The following is a 20,367-nucleotide window of genomic DNA, read 5'->3' on the forward strand; positions in this document are numbered from 1 at the left end:
TAATGAGTAAATTATGAAGATTGGAGCTTTCTTAAAATGTGAAATGAATTCCATTTCCAAGGCAGGTTCCCAAGTTCCCACAGCGGAGCACTGGAATGCTTGTATATTTATTATAAGGTGATAATTGTTATCTATTAAAATGGCTTTTAGGCATTCCTTAACAATAAAATCATTCAGTCCTCTTCCTACTTTGCCATTGCTAGAGAACAAAAGATAGAAAACAGTTATATGTTTTTATATCAGGCCTATAGTGTATCATTAATAACATGTACGCATACATGTGTGTATATATGCAAGTGTATATGTATATATAGAGAGATATATCATTATTGAGATGAAGAATTAAGGCAATTAAAAATATGCCAAAAGCAATTATTGTATTGTAGGTTCTGTTTGAATCTTCTGAATCTCAAGGTGCATAATTTCTCTGGCCGTATTACTCAGTACTTTGTTTTGTCGTGGGTTTTTGTTTAGGCTGGGGGCAGTGGGAGTTACTGCTCACAAGACGTAGGGGACAGAGGAGAGAAAGGAACATGAAACAGAATGAGAGACAGAGGAAACCGAAGGAGAAGTGAGACAGGGAGAGGAAATGGAACTAGAAAGCGGATGATAAATTAAATTAATAGGAGAATAGGTAAAATTAAGAGAAACTAAAAGAAAAATATTTTAGCTTCAACAACAAAGGTAAAGGGGACTGTAGTAGCTATTTTTGGTACCATAGAGAACAGTAGGTCATTCCATGGTATCAGAGGACATGCTTGTGCTGTGTACTGTTGTCTGGTAGACAAACGCATGGCAGATTTAAAGAGTTTAAATGAAATAGGTTGGGCACCGAGAACTGTCTAAGCAGAGCAGCATGGATGCTCTGTGGTCTTCTTTATCCTGCCAACATTTGTTTGTCTGTCTTGTAGTGAGTAAGGAATAGTCCGTTCAGTTTTTCATAACAGCCTTATTACAAAGCACTTGAACACTTAATATGATAATGAAGTTTATAGTTTTCATGCATACTACTCGTGACTGGGACCTTAAAATTGCGTACTACTTCTCCAGTTTGTTCTTTCTAGTAACACAGTGGTTTGCATGTAACACAAATTACAACAATGAAAATTTTAGAGTATAATTTGTTTTCTCTTTTGCTTCATTCTTGTCTTTATACATTAAAAAATTTAATTCCTTGGTTATTTCTAAAAGGAAATCAATTCAAGTGGTGGTTGAGATAAGCTTTAATGCGTGTTGTTTCTCAAGTTAAAATCCATGGGGTTTTATATGATGTGGTATTTACCAAAAACATGATTCATTTTATTATTCAAAAGTTTTTGTTGTTTAAAGGCTGAAAATAGTTTAAATGCTAGTTTCTACTAAATTTGAAATGTATTTTTTCCCTTTGAAAGGCTGGATAACACCTTAGAGGAGATTATATTTAAGCTCGTGCCTGGACTTCGAGAACGTAAGTTTCTGATTTGGTTTCAGGTACTTGTTTGGGTTGACGGAGGGAATATGGCTGTTTCTAATGCTATACCTGTAGTATTGATTTAAAAATTCACATTACTGTTCTTTGATGTTAACTAGAGGAACTGCAGCGAGAGATCGAATTTTGGAAGAAAAACAAACCTCAAGAAAATGGGCAAGGTGATGATTTTGTTTTCCTCTCTTCTCTGTGTGCTAAGTAACGTTGCTCATTAAGCCCTGTTTCTTCAAACACTGCTGCATGTACATTGTTTTTACTGAATTCAAAGAGACTACAGAAACTCATAACAAATCTGTGTAAATGTAGTCTGGGTCTTCATGTACTGCTGCTTATCTACTAGCCAGTTGTTTTACAAACACTAGCTCGTTTACCGTTATTTTTATTTGCATTGCCCTAAGCTCTCACTTTCAACACTCATGCAATTTTCCACTTGAATTCGTAATTTTCTTAATACAGCAAGATGGAGAACTACTTGAGTTTTTTACAGATTATTTTCTGTTACTGAATTTGACCAGCTGTTAAGTAGGAGGTTGTCAAGAATAAGTTATGACAAGTAGTAAAACAGTTTTCCACACATGCTAAACAATTGTTTTATATAGATTCCAAAATGCTTTTCCTTTCTCTCCCCCCCCCCCCCTTTTTTTTGTAGTTGACCCATGAACTTTGAGAGCTCAGTATTGAGGTGCTAAGTGAGGACTACATCCAACTGTTTTTATGCCCCTTTAATTTGATATCAGGGTTTTAGTATCATAGCCTATTTGATTTGGGCATCTTAAAGAATTTTTGAAAAGCTCTGCTAGGCTGAAGAAGTAGCTATTTTTAGTAAAGGATCACTGTCAAGTAAACGTCTTGCAATACTCTTCTACGCTCAACTGTTTATAGTATCTTCTTTTTAACTTCATAACATTTCATTTTCTTTCTCACTAGTTTTGTTGATTTGCATTTGGCATCCATTAAAAGGGACTAGGTTCTTTTCTCTATTATATAATTAAATGAAGAACTGCAGGACATTTTAGATGAGATTACATTAGTTAACTACAACGTACTGTGTAGTGTATACCTATTCAGTTTTAAAAATACTTAGAAAATATTTTTATGAAATACATTTGTCGACTGTTCAGAAAACTATTTTCTGCTGTATACACAGATAGAAAAAAAAATGTAATTTGCAAATTTGTCGAATGTGACCTACTTATAACCAATTTATTCTGCTGGTTCTTACCTTCCTCCCGTAATCTAACGGTAAACCTAATGGAGATCAGTTTCTAAATGTAATGAGTGATTGGATTGTTTTATGAATATGAGGAAGGCTGTACCTCTCAAAATATACTTCTAAGTAGCTACAGATATATCCATCTCTGTTACTGACTGTATCCTTGGCTCTACAAGCCGTTTGAAAGTCGTGACAACTCATTGAGACAAATTATGAGCATTTAAACTATTTTCTGCCATAAACAAGCATTTAGAATCTTGCCTGAGAATAAATATTTTGCTGCGAATTTCAGTAAGAAAGGAGTGTTTGAGTTGTCAATACCATGCCCTGTAATCACATAGCCAGTCTAGGTTAAAAGAGCCCGTCAGTTATGTCCTGTACCGCAGGTCACAACACAGTTCGCAACTTTAGCATCAAAGATCTGTAAAAAAATCCTGGGACTTAAAATTTTCACATGTCAGAAGAAAAAAAAACCAAACAACAAAGCGTATCTCAGGCACTGGTGATTCCAGTAGGAGAGCAGTTACCAGAGAAAATTTGTGGATGATGATCGGAAACATACTGTGATACAGAGAAAAAAAATCTTTATTGGTCCTCTCCAGTCTGACCTGGAGAAGAAAGAAGGCAAACAACTTTACATTGACTCAGTCTGTGGCAATCAGTTTTACATTGAATATCTGAAAAAAAATGAAGTAGACAATATCTAAGGTTTGCTAGAAAGATGAGGAAAAAAAAATGAGACACCAATTTGTGCCTTAAGGAAAGAGGGATGGCAGTGAGTGGGGTGTTGGTTTTTTTTTTTTGCTGTCATCTGTTCTTGGATTGATGCTTTTGACTTGGAGAACACCAGGTCCCTTTTGGTGAGATTAAAATTTCTTCTTTTCTTTTTTCTTTTTCTTTTTTTAAATTTCTGTCATATTTAACCTTAATGACGTGCCTCTAGTGGACCATCACATTGATTTCTGAAGGCTGCCTTTACAAACATCATTAATTCTAATATCAACAAGGATTTTTTAGTAAATGGTCTGGTGCCATTTTCATGGCAGAGCATTTGAATTTCTTACAGAAAACCTTGAAAGATGCAACCTTTTTTGTGCGTTTACCTGTTTCTGGAATGATTTTATGAGTGGAAATTTGCTAATTTTCCTAGTTCTGTAGTTGATTTGCTGTTCAAGACTTTTCGGACTGCATAACTAAATCTTCCTCCGTTGCTCAGCAGTGACAACTGTTGAAAGCTGTGGATGTGTTTGCGTTGCCAAAGAATCTGTAAATCACAGGCAGATACTCCTCACACAAATGCTTGTGACAGGTCGACTGTGCCTGCTTGATTAAGAGTTTGCCTTGTGGTTTTTCACGAAAAGAGAAAACATAATCTGTAGTTCGAAGCTGCAAATTCTGTTCATAGCAAGGTGATAGGAACAAAATGTGTGTTATGATACGCATTCAGCTGTGTCAATAGCTAGTAGGGACTTGTGGACAAATCTTTTATAATTACAAAATATTCCAAAATTGTAAGACTGAAAAGCAATGAATGAAGCTTAAAACTCATCTTGAATTTGTAAACTCAACAAAGTGAACTTATTACTGTGTTTAGTAAATTAGGCATAGCTTGACATTTGTTAAAGTTTTCATTGTTTCTTCTCATCTTAACTCTTCTAAGTGACTTTAAAAGTTTATGGTAAGTGTAGGAAAAGAGCTGAATTTGATCTGAAAGTTTTTCAGGAAATGAAAAAGTCGCTTAGTCAAGTTACTTGTGATAATGTTTTATTCCAACAGAGAGCAGCCTTTGTTTTAAATCAAAATAAGTAAGTTGGGGATACAGAAAAAGTATACAATAGATTTTTTTTGTATACTGTATTCCAAATTTGTAGAAATTACTCCATTTTATGGTTCATTGTATGGTTATTATTGACGTATGTTGCAGCCTTATCTAGATGTACTTGCTAGTCTTAGGATTCGAGTGCTCAACTATGCTAAACCTTTGAAAACTGTAGGAGATGGTACTTTTTATGAAGAGTTAGATTTCTAAACCAGGAGTCATTAGAACAGGTAACAGCATCAGTGAAGAGAGATAACGTGGTATATATGATTGTAGAGGGTACGTGTGCTCTGCTAAAAAATACAGGGAGCATTCCTCTTTTTTTGTATTTTTATTTTTAAAGAGAAATAAGTGAGTATATGGCTATTTAGTTATAAAATCCTTCTGGAGAGGGACACCTGGAGTTCTTACAATGATGTTACTTAAACCAGGCAAAAACGGATGAAAGTTTCATCTTCCCTTAGTTTACTTCACGACATCATTTCAGGAACTTCTCTCCACTGGGTTATTGTGGCAGGCAGTTAATATGAATTGATTACTTTGATATACAAGTGTTGGGATTAGTTATTCCACTGTTTGTTTAAAAGCAATGTTTTTGGTAGTGCACTGCCATACTATAAGAGTAGGTTTGCATGTTTGAGTGATCTTGATGCATTCGCAGTTGCAGGGTTTTAATCACTGGACACAAACAGAAGTAGACAGCCATAACCGTTAGTGGTCCACCAGCTTAATTATTTTCTGTCACGTAAAAATCTGTTGTTTGCATATTACATTAAAATTTCAATTTCAATAGTAAAACTTTGTTTTCAGAGATTTGTAAACTGATCAATTTAAGAATGCAGTGAATTAAAATGGTGTAAAGTTAATTTGAAGAAAAGATACGCTCTTGAAAATGAAGTATCACTTTAAATACGTGCTTGTTGCTATTGTGACTTTTAATTATTTTACACTTAAATAATATGATCTTTATATTTTACAGATGAAAGCCCAAAAGCTGATAAACCCAAAGTAGATGAGGAGTGTGATGAAAATGAAGAAGATAAAGACTATCACAGGAGCGACCCACAGATTGCTATCTGCCTCGACTGTTTACGCAACAATGGGCAGTCAGGAGATAATGTAGTCAAAGTAAGTAGTAAAGATAATCTGTGCTGCTGTTGTTGTTGACAGAATAACATTTTACAGGAACCAAATCATTTTATAACCATTGACAATAAACTTCAATGTGGTGACCTGTCTCCCACGCTTATTTGGTCCCTTTGTTTGAGGCATTTCAGTACATCTTGGAATTTTGTAAAAAATACAGTTCCATACAGAAATCTATCTGTTGACAGTGGCATTTTATTCTTTTTTTAATGTATTATAGTTTTGTAGTCTCTAGCCTCGATGGTGCATAACTGCATTACACAACAGATAACAATATGGCACAGAGGTACTTAAAAAGTTAGCTGTAGGTGAGCTGCCTTACGCTTCCAGGATTGCTGCTTTGCCATGCTGCTGTTCAGTTATGCTGTGCACTGAATGATTGGGATCCAGATCTTCTGAGCTGTAAACCTGATTCTGAGACTCATGTGTCGCCTGTGGCCTCGGGCAGGTCACTTCCGTGTGTAAAATGTGTAGAATAATACCTGCTAACTGCTGTTTTAAGAATCAAGGATATTCGCTTTCTATTCCTGAAGGGAAGATTACCTAATGGTATTGAGTCTAGAAGAAAGTGTTTAGAAATCCTTTTAGATTTTAATAACATTTTATTAAATTAAAAAGACAAAAAATTAAAAAAATACTTAAAATTTGTCTAATAAAATACTACTTGTTTTGTGTGTGCTATGTTACATGTATAATTTTGGAAGTTCTTACACAGCAAGAAAGTTTTGATTCAGCAAGAAAACATATGTATGTGTTATGACTGTCTATTTACGCTACATACAGTAAGAAATCTGTATCTCCATCACCATGTAGGAGTCTCGGGTTTCCAACTTTCCTGTTGAATCAAAACTATTACATCCTGGATCACAGAATCTGTGATAATAGATCACATCTCAGGTTTATAGCTTCCCTGTGTTTTACCTAGATTATTTGAGCATGTTTTAACTTCCTTTTTCTATGAAGGACTGAAGAAGTTCTAAGAAAAGTAAAATCTGTTTGACCCCCAGTGTTGCTAACAACAGACACTTAGATTATTTAAGTTCGTCTGGGGCTTTTGGTGTTTGTTTGTTTTCTTTCCTGCTTCCTGTATCTTTTGGAAATTTCTTTAGAACCAGAGATGGGTCAAATGAACTTGTTTGTCATCTTGTAAATTTTGCAAAAAAGGTAAACAAAAATGAACCTATGGTGCCACTATGAATGAAGAGAGTGCAGTAAAATCGGTTACTGGTTGAAAAAAAAAAAAAATCAGTTACAGCTGTTCTTGTACTAAAAATTGCTTACGTGTTCCAGAATTTCTAACGTGGTTTTTCTGTTTTGTTGCTTTAGGGTTTAATGAAGAAATTTATCCGCTGTTCTACTCGAGTGACCGTGGGAACTATCAAAAAGTTTCTCAGCTTGAAATTAAAACTTCCAAGTTCTTATGAGGTACATTTGAAAAAATGATGCTTGTATTTTTATTTCCCTCCAAAGTATTAGGTTTTTATGAAGTTTAATCATGTTTGAACTTGAGGAATATTTTTTTTTTTTTAGCCCAATCACTAAGTACTGTTCAATATTCCAAGTTGTGTTTTCTGCCCTTAAATGAGAAGTGATCATTTTATCACAGTGACTGAAGTTGCTAATCAAGGAACTCATACAGTAACTTCAGTTTGTTGCTCACCTGTGAACGACATTTTCATGATATTTTTATGTAAAAAAAAAAAAAATACTTTCTCTTTCCATGTGGCTAATAAAAAAAAGTCACTTAATACAGTTTCGGGCTAGTGTGGAAAAGGAAAACTGGAAAAGGAGAGTTCAACTAGACATACACCAAACTACTGTGCAGTTTCATTCTCTTTAGATGTAAGAAACTATACAGGAATTATGAAGAAGTGAGGAGCGATACTATTTGAATCTTTAAAAATTCAGGGTGGAGCTGGGAAGCATGAGACTCCTGCCTCTGCTTTTCTTCTTCCCATGGATACAGGAATTTTGACCTTGGCACTCTCTATTTCCTCAGCCAGTTCTCTTACAGGACTCGATGACTCCATGAACTGCAGCTGCCCTTAGCACAAACGGCAGCATCCCAGCCTTGGGCTGAGTTAGGGTAGGTGCACAGGTTATAGCAGAGCACTATACGCAGGTGTTTGTTACGGTATCGTGATGTGCTGACCAGCCATTTTGATGTCATTTGGTTTTGTTAATTATGTTAATTTAATCTGTTTCTGGCACCTGAATGGCTTGTGTTACATAGTATCTGCTTGCTTCAAAATTTCGGCATTTTTTTTCTTCTTAAAAAAAGAAAAGCATTATGGCTAGAGTAGTGAAAGAACTGTCAAACATTTTCAGTGGAGGGTAAAAGTAAGATGCCACAATACAGTTTAAACCAGTCATCTTTAGCAGTGAGATCATTGCTTTTTTCTTTTCTTTTGTCATTAGTCCTTCAATTAATGAAGAATGATGTTTTTATACTCAGAAATACATTCTTCTTGTCACTTATAGTTATTTTTAAGTATTTTTTTAAATTACTTTATCATTTATTTTTGAAAACTGCAGATTACAGTACTTCCAGTTTGTATCTTTGAGTTTAAAAGAGCATTGATGTAGCAAGAAGGCCTTCAAAATGCAGCACAAGGCTTTGTCTTCAAACAGGTAGCATGGGTCTTGATAAATACAGGGAGAGTTTGTCTTCCAGTGATTTCCTACTTAGTTTAGTAGCTTTTCTTCTGTCCACGCCTTAATTGAAAACACAAAAGTGAAAAACCGAAGTGAAATACTACTGTACAAAATCACACTTTGTCAGTATGTTGTGTTTATCCACATTTGATATACGTCTGATAAAATTACTGTATAATGATAGGAGTTGTGGGATTAACTCTCAGACGTTCATTTAGGAGTTCATTTAGACATTAAAATTTGGAATCCTTTTGTCTTACTGTTTGTTCTGTTGTATTTTAAGCTGGATGTACTATGCAACGGAGAAATCATGGGGAAGGATCATACTATGGAGTTCATCTATATGACGAGATGGAGACTAAGAGGCGAAAACGTAAATGCTGTTACATTATTAATAAATGATGTTCTGGTATATTTAATATAGAGAGTATATATGCTTTCACGACTTGGCCCTTCAAATATCCCTATATTTAAAAATGCATTTTGCATGTTTTCTGGATTTCTCATGTTAAACTCTATGATTGAAACCCTGCAGCACGTATATTGTGTAGATTCTGAAACTTAAAAATAGCAGGTATACAAAGTTCATATGCAAGTTCCGCTCTGAGTGTTAAGTCAAGTATCTGAAAACCAAGTGCTTGTTCTTTTTCTGCAAATTTGCTTTTTAGTGACCTTTTGAGTTGCAATAGTTGGTGAATCTGCATCCAGCAGTTCTTTATTAAGAATCGTTTGTATTCGGTCACTAAACTGAAAGTGACATTGAAAAATTATCGTAGAAATGTAATTGGTTTATTGTTTCTGGGTTTACTATACCCATGTTTTTTAGGTGTGCTGTATAACGCATCCAGATAACACAGCTAAATGGGTTTTCCTTGATGCATGTGTGTATTTTAGAATTGCAATATTTAACTTATTAAAAAACATTTATTTCAGGTCTGATAGTCAGTTTGATTTAGTAGCCCTTAATTGCCTTCTGTATTTAATTTTTTGTTGTTGTTGTTAGAAGTTGTATTTCTATTTCTTCTCTTTCTTGTTGCTTATGTGTGGCTGTTGATTGTTCTTCGCTCTGTATTGGTTTGCGATATATGCAGGTTTGTTGTCTATCACTACCAGTGGAGGCTATATTGGAGTGCAGCTAAGGTTAAGCACTTAACATGTGTTAATTTACTGATCTGTAAAAAATTCCAAACTCTCTGTACTTTTTTTTTTAAGCTTCCTAGTGCTCAGAATAAAAAACACTGGGGCGCGGACAGAGAAGACAGAGGATTAAGCACACTGTGGAGCTAAAAATTCACAAGTTATTGAAGTTTTACCTTAATCTGAAGAGAGAGAGGGGGGAGAAAAAAGAAAGCTAAATTTTGATAGGAATTAGGGTAGTTAATGTATATAGGCAAGTATTTGTTAATTTTGAAAGTAATACTGCACTGAAATGCGATGATTGAAAGTAATACTGCACTGAAATGTGATGATTGCTGAAACCCCAGTACTGGACCAATAAGTAAACTTTAAGTAGTTTTTTTTTCAATACTGCTTTGAAACCAGTTGTTGGTTGTTTGGCTTACCAACTTAAATTTTTGTTAGCATTGGCTGTACTGTTAGGAAATGCTGAGGCAACAACTTTAGTGATAATGGAATTCTTTCATGACACGTAATCCTGCAGCCCCTGTCTACAAATGGACTTTTGGCAGTTGCATTGGTTTAGAAGCAGCAGTAACCATCATCTTGACAAAAGGGACATTATTTGTCAGAGTTAAAATTTTTCAAAAATCTCAGAACTATTATTTATAACATTAAGTGAATGTAAGAGTTGACAACTCTTGATTAAATTTAAAAGTTGTGTTTACATACACATAGTATAGTCAGGTATGTGTTCATTTGTGTGTTTTAAATCACTCCTCTGAAGTCGGAGATGACAAACTAAAACCTGTAAAAATTACATTGTGCTGGTGATAAACCCAGTAACACCTGTGCTTCTGTGATCGTGTTTTCCCTAACTGTAATGAGTCTCTTTATAAAACAGAAGCTGTGATGGTAGTTAATTAACAATCTCTTCTTTTGGACGAACATCAAGTAAATCCATTATCTCCATCTTTGGTACTATTCACCATGAGCTTCTACTGTTACACCTATGGACCTTACAAGAGGTAGAGTAGTAAAGGGAAAATACCCATTTATTCCTTAGAGAAATATTTCCTGTTTTAAATAAGTAGATCAATTTTAAACTTTACATTTGAAAATTTAAAAAAACATTAAATGGTAAATGTGTATGTCCGGCTGTGGATGCCTCTTATCTGATCAGAAAATCATCTCCTTCGCAGTTTCGGTGTCAGAACTGCTCATCTTCGCAAGTCTGCTCACAGGATGGCACTTTTTATCAGGTAAGAGGCACTCACGACTGTACATACTACAGCCATTAAGGTCCTGTCAGCACTTCAATTGTAACCCAAGTTGTGGAGTTTTTATAACTCCTCACTACAAAGTGCTACAACTCTATGAGTAAGGCCTGAGCATTTTCATTCCTTCAGAGAAAGCTTTATTGAATGAATAAATAGAATCCATTCAAAAGGTGTAGGGGTTTCTTTTACTTTACATTAGGCCATTTATCTTTTTGTTAGAGAGATGCCATTCTGTAGGCTGATACCTGCATCAGTCTGGAAGGGTTATTTAACTTCCTATCTCATCCTTCTAACTAGTAGCATGGGGCAGTCACTGACAAGGGATCAAAACTGAAGAGTGTGAGTCAAAACAGACTACGTTGGTTTCATCTCTTTATGGCAATTCACGTGTTCTTTTTAACGGAGTAAAAATGTTAGATTTTTCTAATGCTCTATTGCTTTCACAGCTTTTAAAATTAGAAATGGAATAATGCCTTATCTCCGGAATATAACAAGCCAAAACCTTCAGAACCTGCAAAATGAAGTCGATCTGTAAATTTCATCAATCAAACTGGTTCATACCTATATGAAACAGCATTTCAGTTTCCTCATTGAGAATTTTGATTTGAACTAATTTCTAAAAGTTACTTTGGAAGTTTGAAATAATGTTTTTGCTCGAGGGGAAAAAAATAAAGTTAACGATAGAAGGTCAGTCCCCACTGTGGATGGGAGTGACCTACTGCAGTCATGCCTACTTCATTAATAAGAATTGTGCCAGCATAGTGCATTTTAGTTATACAGTTGGTTTGTAATTTTGTTTGCAAAACCACCAAGCTTCGCTGGTTTACACGGCAATTTCTGTGAGGTGACTGCCTGTGTGCACTTCCCATTAGAGTTGAGTACTTTTAGAGACAATTTATATAATTGAAAGTGAAAAACATGTGAAATAGCATTTAAACAATATGGTAGTCATAACCTATGCAAAAAAAAAATTGGAGACCAAGTAATTTATGATACTACAAATATATGTTTGTTAATTGCAAATGCAGGCTACACATCGTGCTCCCTGTCTTCTCTCTTAAATGCTCCTGATACCATTGAATACCTCTGGGTTTATGTTTTGATTTCTCTGAACTCCAGTTTATAAATCCCCAGCAAATATGATCACATTTAGTTCATTTCACTGCCATGGCATGGAAAGTTTATTAACCTGCAGTGATATCTTTCTTTTTTGGTCACTGAAGTTCATCTGTATCACATTTGAAGGATGCAGTAAAATATTTCTGGTTTTAGTGATAGCTTCTGTAATAATTCCTCATTATTCCAAATTTGCAATAAAAAGACTTAAATTAGCTACATGCCTCTGCCCTGTGGCAGAGAGGTAGTTAAGCCCATACAGTTGCTGAGACAGTAGGATTTTCCTGGGTTTTATGCTATAGAAAACTTCCAGTAACATAATGATGTTAAGAGGAAAACATCAAACTTAAATGAAATGCTGACAAACTGAAAAAATAAAACATCTAGTAAAACAGAATGTCCATCAACAAGTGCCCAGTTATTCCACAACACTTTCTAGAAACCCGCCCACTCTTGCCTCCTGTTCCCCAACCGTTTTGTCCAATTCAGGGATCCAAGCTGTTGATTAGCCATTTTTTTTTCAGTAAGAACTAATAAAAATGTATCACTAGATCTGCAGTTGAGGAGTTTGGATTTGTGGGGAAGTTAGCCCTCGTCTCGCAGAAAATCAGCTGACAGCAATTTGCCCTGATCTTTTTTTCTTTTTAATATCAGAGTAGCCTGGCTCCCATTAACTATTGTTGACTACTAGTATAGCTATGGAACCTCCATATACATAAAAGTCAAAGAAAGAACATCATCTGTAAGCGGACTTTGGTTTAGAAATCGTAACATTTCAAGATTGCTTTTCCTCAAACACCGCAACGCAGAAATAAGTGGAGTTGTTTGAGCACACCAAGTATATATGTCGGAAAACATATAAATCACGAAATATATAAAAGCAGATACAGGAATTTTATATTAATGAAAAATAGCTACAACTGACTGACTTAAAAATTAAATACAGATTTGAAGTACAGGTATGGATTTAACTGTTGAAATGTATAGAGTTGTTATGTATGAGTAAAATTGATTGCCATATACATGTTTCTTAGGGATAAGCGATGTCTAAAGCAATCTTTAATTGCATTTTCTTTGTATTTTTTTATGAATTATGTCTTCATGTTTTCTTGTCTGTTTTTGTTGTTGTTTTTCTCTTGTTTTTGTTTTCAGTCTTACCCTATGGTACTTCAGTATCGACCTAGAATTGACTTCGGTTAGACCAAAGGGCCAGATCCCACTGAGATGAATCCTGCACTATTTGTTTACCCATCGACAGATTGCACAATGAATGGATGTGCCTGGATTAGGGGGACACAACCAGATTTTCAGCATGCAAATAAGGACATTGTCTTTCTTAAAATTGTCAGTTGCATCTCTGTTGTTTCTATTAGAGCAAGCCAAGTGCCATTCTGCTACTGAAATGTGCATAAGATATTTGTGTATCTTACGAGTGTGCTGCAAATCATAGCCAAAATCATGAAGTGTACAGTCAAGATACAAAAACTATGGAATATTTTTGCTTGCGTGTTAGAAAATTTTTCTGGTCCTAATATTGATTACACTAGCAAAATGGCAGAGTGCTCATTCCATGTGGTGTTGCAGTTTCACACACTTACTATTTTACTGAATATCGTTGTTTAAATCATAGAGTACTGTAAAAATAACTAAGGATTATATCTTGAAAATATTTTGTATAGAAAATATATTTAGAAGAGTGGTGATTGGGCCACTACCTTTTTCTTGATAAGCTTCTCATGGGTCCAGGTATAGCTCACTCATGAGTGTGCAACAGTCCTTTTGCAGTGAGTGAAGATTAATTACTGTTAACAAGAGATGTAGAACATGGTAATTCAAAACAGTAATTTTAAATCTTCTAAATAGATTCTGCTAATATTGCTTAAAAGCATTGCAGCCTTTGTGATTGCACTTTTCTATGGTTTCCCTAAAGATTGGAGTTTGGGATACTAGCTATTTTTGGAAAATGGCTTCTGGTCAGATTACATTTCTTCTAATAAAGCCTCCATAAAAAGGAAGTTAAAAATAATGTGTATGGAACAAATAAATGTTGCTGTAAGAATCCAACCAAGGCAAAATTTTACATAATTATTGCCTTTCATAGTAAGCATTTCCTTTTAAGATTGGTTGGAGGTATGTAATATGCTAAAACGAAAATAATATATAGCTTTAATTACATTATATATCTCTTGTGACTATCCGGAGTTTAGCATTCATTATAGAAATTTTCATTCATATTTCTGTAAAATCAGAGGTAATGCAATACTGAAGATAAGCAGTCTGACCAAAATAATTGTTCGGGTCTTGTTTTTCCTAAGACCTGGTAGTGCTGGATAAAAAGTGATTGTTGCCTTAGGTATTGCAAGCATGATGGTTCTAGTATAGAATGTTTATTGAGGTTTCTGGTAATGTTGCAGGGAGCACATTAATGCGTATGTTTTCTGTAGTCTTCCGTTGTCTTTGCTCTGCTTAAAAGTCAGTTGAGTTTTTTCACTTCAAATTCTGTGGAGAAACTTTCAGTTCAGTACCTTTATGTAATTTCTACTTAATACACGCCTGCTAGTACTGTAGATAACTGTTTACTTTCTTACGCCTTTTGCATACAGCAAAAAGGAACCAAATCAACTTTTCAGAAGCTACTATGGAGTGAACTAATGATACTTAGATAAGACAAAGTGAAAAATTCTGTCTTGGGATCGAGTATAAAAGATAGATGCAAGGCTGTAACTCCTCTGTAGATTTTGGTTCATGTACATTAGTATGTTTCTGTAGAGGAAAAAAAAAAAAGGCATGTTGTGGATTAAATCTGGCCCCTTTAATGTTAGTAGGAGGTCTAACATTGATGACTTGAGGAATCCATATATAGTCGGGTTAACTTCTGCCATTGCACTCCAAAGCCCATATGACGTGCACAAATAAAGATGCTGTCGGCAGCAGTCTGCTTAGGAAACCTGCCATTGCAGGTCAAGGTTGCACATATTGTGCAGATGCCAGTGAACCTGGGGAAGCAAAGCGTTTGGGAAGCCACTGCTCCTTTCTGTGGGCGCAGTGTTCTGACTGGTACAGGCACTGCTTTGCCCACACTGCAGATGGGAAGAGGTGCCCATGCTGGCCGCAGGAAGCGGTCGTCTTTTTGCTCACCCAGTCTAGGATGTGCTACTTGATAGAAACAAGAAGGTACTCCATGGAGGGAGGGCTCTTCTCCTCTGCAGAGGCTCTAGGGAGAAATAGATTCTTTGTGTATATAGAAGTCCTCCTTGTGGAGCAGCCTGGAAGAGCAGAGCATGCATTCTAATTGCAAATCATTCTTCTCTTTAGTATATACAGTTGTTTTGTATGGTAGAAATAGGTATTATTTGTAAATATTTACATGCACATGCAAATGACACCTTACAGTTTTTATATATTACACGTGTTTTTATAACAGAATTTTCACTGTAGATTCACTTGAGATAAAACGCCTATTTCAGTTTCTCACAAAACTAATGGTAGTACTCTTAAGTGTAATTTCTGCTTCGTTCAGGGGACAATTTTTTTCTCAACAATTGTGCTTGCTCTTTTGCCAAATTTGAACAGACTTGTTTTAAAAAGAGAAGAACACAGTATTTTTAAATCATTTTCAGGTATCTTGCACAGAAGTTTGCATCCACCTAACAGGACCCCTGAAGTAGGACTGCTTCTGAATGACAACTAATAGAAGATTTGACTGTTTAATGACTTTCTATACTCACAATTCAGAGAACCGTGAATTTCTCTTGATCAGAATTGGACGTTGATTTAATTCATGGTGTTTTCTTGATGCAACTTAAAGCTAGATTACAGAAGGCAAATCTTCATTTTAAGCATGGAAAATACTGACAGATATGATGTAATGTTCCCAGCTGAGAATCATGGCATTAAATGCATATGATCTAGCCACCTACACTTTAAGCATTTCTGATTTGATGGCACGGTGCCTGCGTGCTGTTACAGTTTAATAGTTTTTGTAGCGGTGAAGTGCCAGTGAAATGCATATCTTAAACCGGGCAGCTTGTATAACACAGGCATTGCCTTTTTTACAGGAAACTTCTCTTCCGTGTAGTATGTATGTGCCATGTGTCTACAGATATGCACGTTTAATTCATTTGTGCCAATTAAGAATTTCTGAACAGCAGGGGAATATGAGAATGCGTGTACAGATTCCTTTGTGCCAAAGATGGGGTAAAGTGAAACGAGTACATAAGCATTCTATTAAAACTGCACCATATGCCATCCTAGAGCAGACTACTGTACACAGTCACACTTTCTGAGCATTTCCGTGGCAAAGTGTCACCACTGCATGTTTGTAAAGAATAGGGATATAAGATAAGTGTTGCTGCCATTGTGTTTCTATGGCTTTCCCATATTGGCAGTACCTAGCTGCAGAGGAATAAGACCTACAAAATTCCACATTACTACCTAACCTTGCTGTCTCTTATTTAGCACATTTGGTGTGCTTTTTTCTTTTCCCCCCTAAAAGTGGAAAACTTTTATGTACTTTTGACTCTGGGGCAACTCATTAATGAAAGTCACAAGCAATATAGCTGTATGCTGCATTTGTCTAGTAACAAACTGTAAGCTAGATTTTACAAGCAAGATCCTATAATATCTCAAACAATATGGAATTAGATGATTAATCAAGAAACGTATCTTCCATCATGCATTACTACACTGCTCATAGCTAAGGGCCTACTCCTATGAACAGATTTTATTTGGATGAAATACCAAATAAGATTACTATAGTAATCTAAGTGACTCATCGCTATAGTAGGTACCGTTCCTATGAAAGCTTCTAGGATTTGGGTCCTAGGAGTATGCAGCGCTATAAGTGTATTGTGCATACTCAGCTACCTTGCAGTTATTATGCAAAAAAAAATTTCTAAAAAGTATTATTTTGACTTTACTGAAAATGTTATATAAAGCAAAGTGCCTGATTATTAATACAGAATACCTTCTAAGCCCATTATTTGCATTTGGCAGGGTATTTGCTATTTGCTTCAGTATTTTATCTATGGTCTTAATATTTTCAGGAAGAATATTCCATAAACATGCTACATTAGGAAGCTTTCTTTCATGGGAAACAAGCAGAAAAAGAAATGTGTTCTGTTAGATAATTTAAAATTGAAAAAAACCTATCTGTAGAAATTTTATGAAAAGAATTACTTTTATATTGAAATTTCATTTTCTGTATGAGGAGCCCTTGAATTCTGGATCTTTTTTCTCCTCAGGCTCCCACAATTTGACTTTACTTTTTCTCTTCTGCAGTTATCGAAAACAGTTCCAGTGTATCTGTAGGAGAAAAGAGATTGATCACATTCCCTTTAGATATAAGCTAGGCTTTTGTTCTCCACTGCAGGCAAAGAGATGGTCTAGAGTTCCATCTCATCTCCCCCATGTATAATTGTTCAACGTGACCTTGTGAGAGAATTAAGCAATTTTTCCTTCTCTGCTGTTTCTAACATAACAGAATAGGCCAGGGTTTAGTCCTTTAATTGAACGATCACTGAGTTGTATTGTTCCGTTTATGGTTTTTTTTACATTTTCATGTCACTGAAGACCCCAAGAGGCATTCGTTCCCCAGAAAAAATATTCTTGGGAGGACTTGCAGCAAAAGGAATAGCATACAGCTCAGCCAGGTACTGTGTCTGGTGGAAATACTAGAGAACAGATAGTTGTTCAAAGCCAGTCTTAAGTCTCAAAATAAACAGATTGAGCCCTGTTTATAGAGAGGCTACATAAAATACTGGTCAGTTACACGGACTGATCAAACTCATTTTTATTCTGGAAGAGACCAAAGGCAGTTAAGACTTATACGCCTATCCACAGCAAATATATAAACACAGGGATGCTTAAATCAAGAGCTCGGTCCAGTTTCTTCACTTAACTTAGACAGGTTAAAGGCACCTGTTTGATTCCATCAAAAATGTATGTATCTTGCAGGATATTCCCCTCATTGTACTTCCTGCAATGTTATTTTATTATTTATCTCCGTTTAAATGTCTGTTTGGGCACCCTCTGTCCTGTAATTGATTCTAGGTTCTTACGCATCCTTTGCCCGTTCCCATACCCCACCCCATTTCATGCCCAGTAAGTAGAAGCATTGGGGAGTTATAAAGGAGAAACTGCACATGAGGAATCGGCTCGTGGGTTTGGTTCATCAGGCAGCTCTCGTGGATTTCAGCAAAGATTTCACAGTTCTGTGTTTGAATCCTTCATAGCCACTTTGAACAAGGTGATGCTTCCACAAGGTGTTCAGCTAAAGATACTTGTTTGAGGAGGGATTGCAGTCTACTGGAGCATGTTCCAGGATGAATTCCGAGACACAAGGGGCTTGACTCTAAAGGGAAGGTGAAAAGCTTCCAACTGCTCATTTACCACTAGTTTTACCCCATATGGGTGGTCTCTGGCCTTCAGACCTCAGATGAACCATCTTTCTGTAGGAATGTCCTCTAAAAGATGATCTTATAACGGTAATATGTTTTTTTTCATAAGCAGATCTACCTGTTGAATATTTTTTTTTTAAACTGCTGTCTATACTGTCTGTAGGTCAGATTAAACATCAGATTCCAGAATAGGAAATGGATTAATTAATGAATTCCTGACAGATTCTTCCATCCAAGGTATGTGCTATAAATAATGTGAATTCAGGTAACATGCTACTGCAGTTGAGTAAGGATCTTGTTTCATTCTCTAGTAAGCAGTTTAGATCTGTGCAGTTCTGGAGCGTGGCAGTGAATTGGAGGAGGTCTATAGATGGCTGGGAATGTCCTGGCTACTTTTTGTACTTGCAGAAAGAGACACGATTCTGTAGGCTTATGATGGAGGAGACATTGTGGAATCAAAGATTTCTAGAAGTGGAAGGTTTTGTGATGACATGAATTTCAACCAAAGAGAGGCATTAGTTTGACTTTGCATGTTTATCTGAACCATTAGGTGTACTTTTCTTTGAAGTAACTTTTACGTGTATTTTTAGCAAATGCTTCTAAGAAGGTTAATAATGTGACAGTTGACAGGAGTAGTTACTGTCCATTTTCCTTTTTCCTCGTGACGGTGAGTGGAAAACAAAGTAAGAGTTAAGAGTAGGTTGCTGTACAGTATACAAAATTGCTGCAACAGTAAAACGTTTGTGCTGCTAGTTAACATACTGAGGTTTGTATTACAAATGAAGTTGTAATAAAGATGTTTATTATCAAAGTATGAGGCACGTATTTTGTGATGGTATTCCACTCCCAAAAGTCTGTTTTGTATTATATTGAGTATAGTAGACATTGTTGCTGTTGTCTTACGAATTTTGATGCGGTAAAATGAAACATGCTCCCATTTTCCTGAAAAATATCACATGCTAATTGGTTTAAAATTACCTTTGTTGTCAAATATTTAGCTCGTTCTTTTAAAAAGTTGCGTTTTTTTTTAAAAAAATAAAATATTTTTACGGATAATCTTGATTGCCTAATAGTTTTAAGGGACCTATTTAGTACCAAAGGTAAAGCCACCCAGAATCTGACTTGGAATAAGGCATTGATGCTTTTCTGGAGTGCAGTGGTCAAGAGTTACACCTGGAATCAGTCAAGCAGAACTTAACTGGTGGTAGCTGTCTGTGTCACCAAGCTAAAGGGTTAGGCACACTTAGCAGTTTCCAAAACAAATAGAAAAGTTGAAAACCAACAGGAGTAGCATAAAGGTTGAGTTAACGGACGTAGAGTAGCTCTTGGAGTCATAGCTCATGTTGACAAAGAGAAGCACAAAGGCTTGTATTACTGATGTGTCTGCTATACCTGGCCTGTGAACTAATAACAAACTTCAGTGTGCTGTAAATCCTGTAAACCTTCCAAAGCACAAAATATTCACCAAGCTACTTTGGGGTTTTCTTGTTGTAGTTCAGTGATATTTTGGAGGGTGGAAAGGACAGACTTGGAGGATAATGAGAAGATATTAAGTGTGTTTTACAGATTTTTATAGATATTTTTTTAGCAAATGGCATTGCTGTCCTTGACACGAGACCATTGATTAGCAAGAAGTTGATTATTTTACTTGTGCAGTACAAAATAGAAATAAAGAAATCCAAATACCTTGATTTCCTTTCCCAGGATAGTGATTATCTGAACTGGAAAGTAATAAGACAATTTAATTATTTAGCTGACTGAAATACTTAATTCTAAAAAGTTACCGGTGGTATTTTTTTTCCCAAATACAAGCTTCCTAGAATAAACATGAAGCAATGCATCATTTTTTCCCTTATTGCAGACTTAACTATTGAAAGGAAAAAAGGTTGTGCTTTTTAAAATTAATGCAAAGCCTGACTTGTTGGATGTTGAGTACATCCAATTACTGAATAGATGATATAGAGTTATTCTCAATGGATTTTTTTTTTTCCGGGATGGGGGCCTAAGTGTCCTTATATAAGCTGTGATCCAAGTTAAGATAAGAAAGGAGCCTATGGTGAGCAGTAATAATGTTCTAATGCTTCCTTGCGTTTGATCAGTAGTTACCAGTTTTTAACATAACAGCCCTCACAGTACTTAGGAGCTCATAGAACATA

The 20,367-nt window shown here is 35.6% G+C and overlaps 1 protein-coding gene across 4 annotated transcripts in view; it reads left to right on the top strand.

Annotated features, from left to right (window-relative positions):
- Nucleotides 1-14,585, top strand: part of PCGF5 (polycomb group ring finger 5) — a 63,338-nt gene extending 48,753 nt beyond the window's left edge. For 2 of the 4 annotated variants that reach the window (XM_074590539.1, XM_074590538.1), the window contains 7 exons: nt 1,392-1,447; nt 1,570-1,629; nt 5,480-5,628; nt 6,973-7,071; nt 8,585-8,674; nt 10,620-10,679; nt 12,966-14,585. In XM_074590539.1, the coding sequence (XP_074446640.1) occupies nt 1,392-1,447; nt 1,570-1,629; nt 5,480-5,628; nt 6,973-7,071; nt 8,585-8,674; nt 10,620-10,679; nt 12,966-13,013 (562 nt within the window). In that variant the 3' untranslated portion in view covers nt 13,014-14,585. The remainder of the gene's footprint in view (nt 1-1,391; nt 1,448-1,569; nt 1,630-5,479; nt 5,629-6,972; nt 7,072-8,584; nt 8,675-10,619; nt 10,680-12,965) is intronic. The other 2 variants (XM_074590540.1, XM_074590541.1) reach the window with 1 other exon arrangement.
- Nucleotides 14,586-20,367: the final 5,782 nt, after the last annotated feature.

This window comes from Larus michahellis, chromosome 6 (genome assembly GCF_964199755.1).
Source record: "Larus michahellis chromosome 6, bLarMic1.1, whole genome shotgun sequence".
Classification (NCBI taxonomy): domain Eukaryota; kingdom Metazoa; phylum Chordata; class Aves; order Charadriiformes; family Laridae; genus Larus; species Larus michahellis.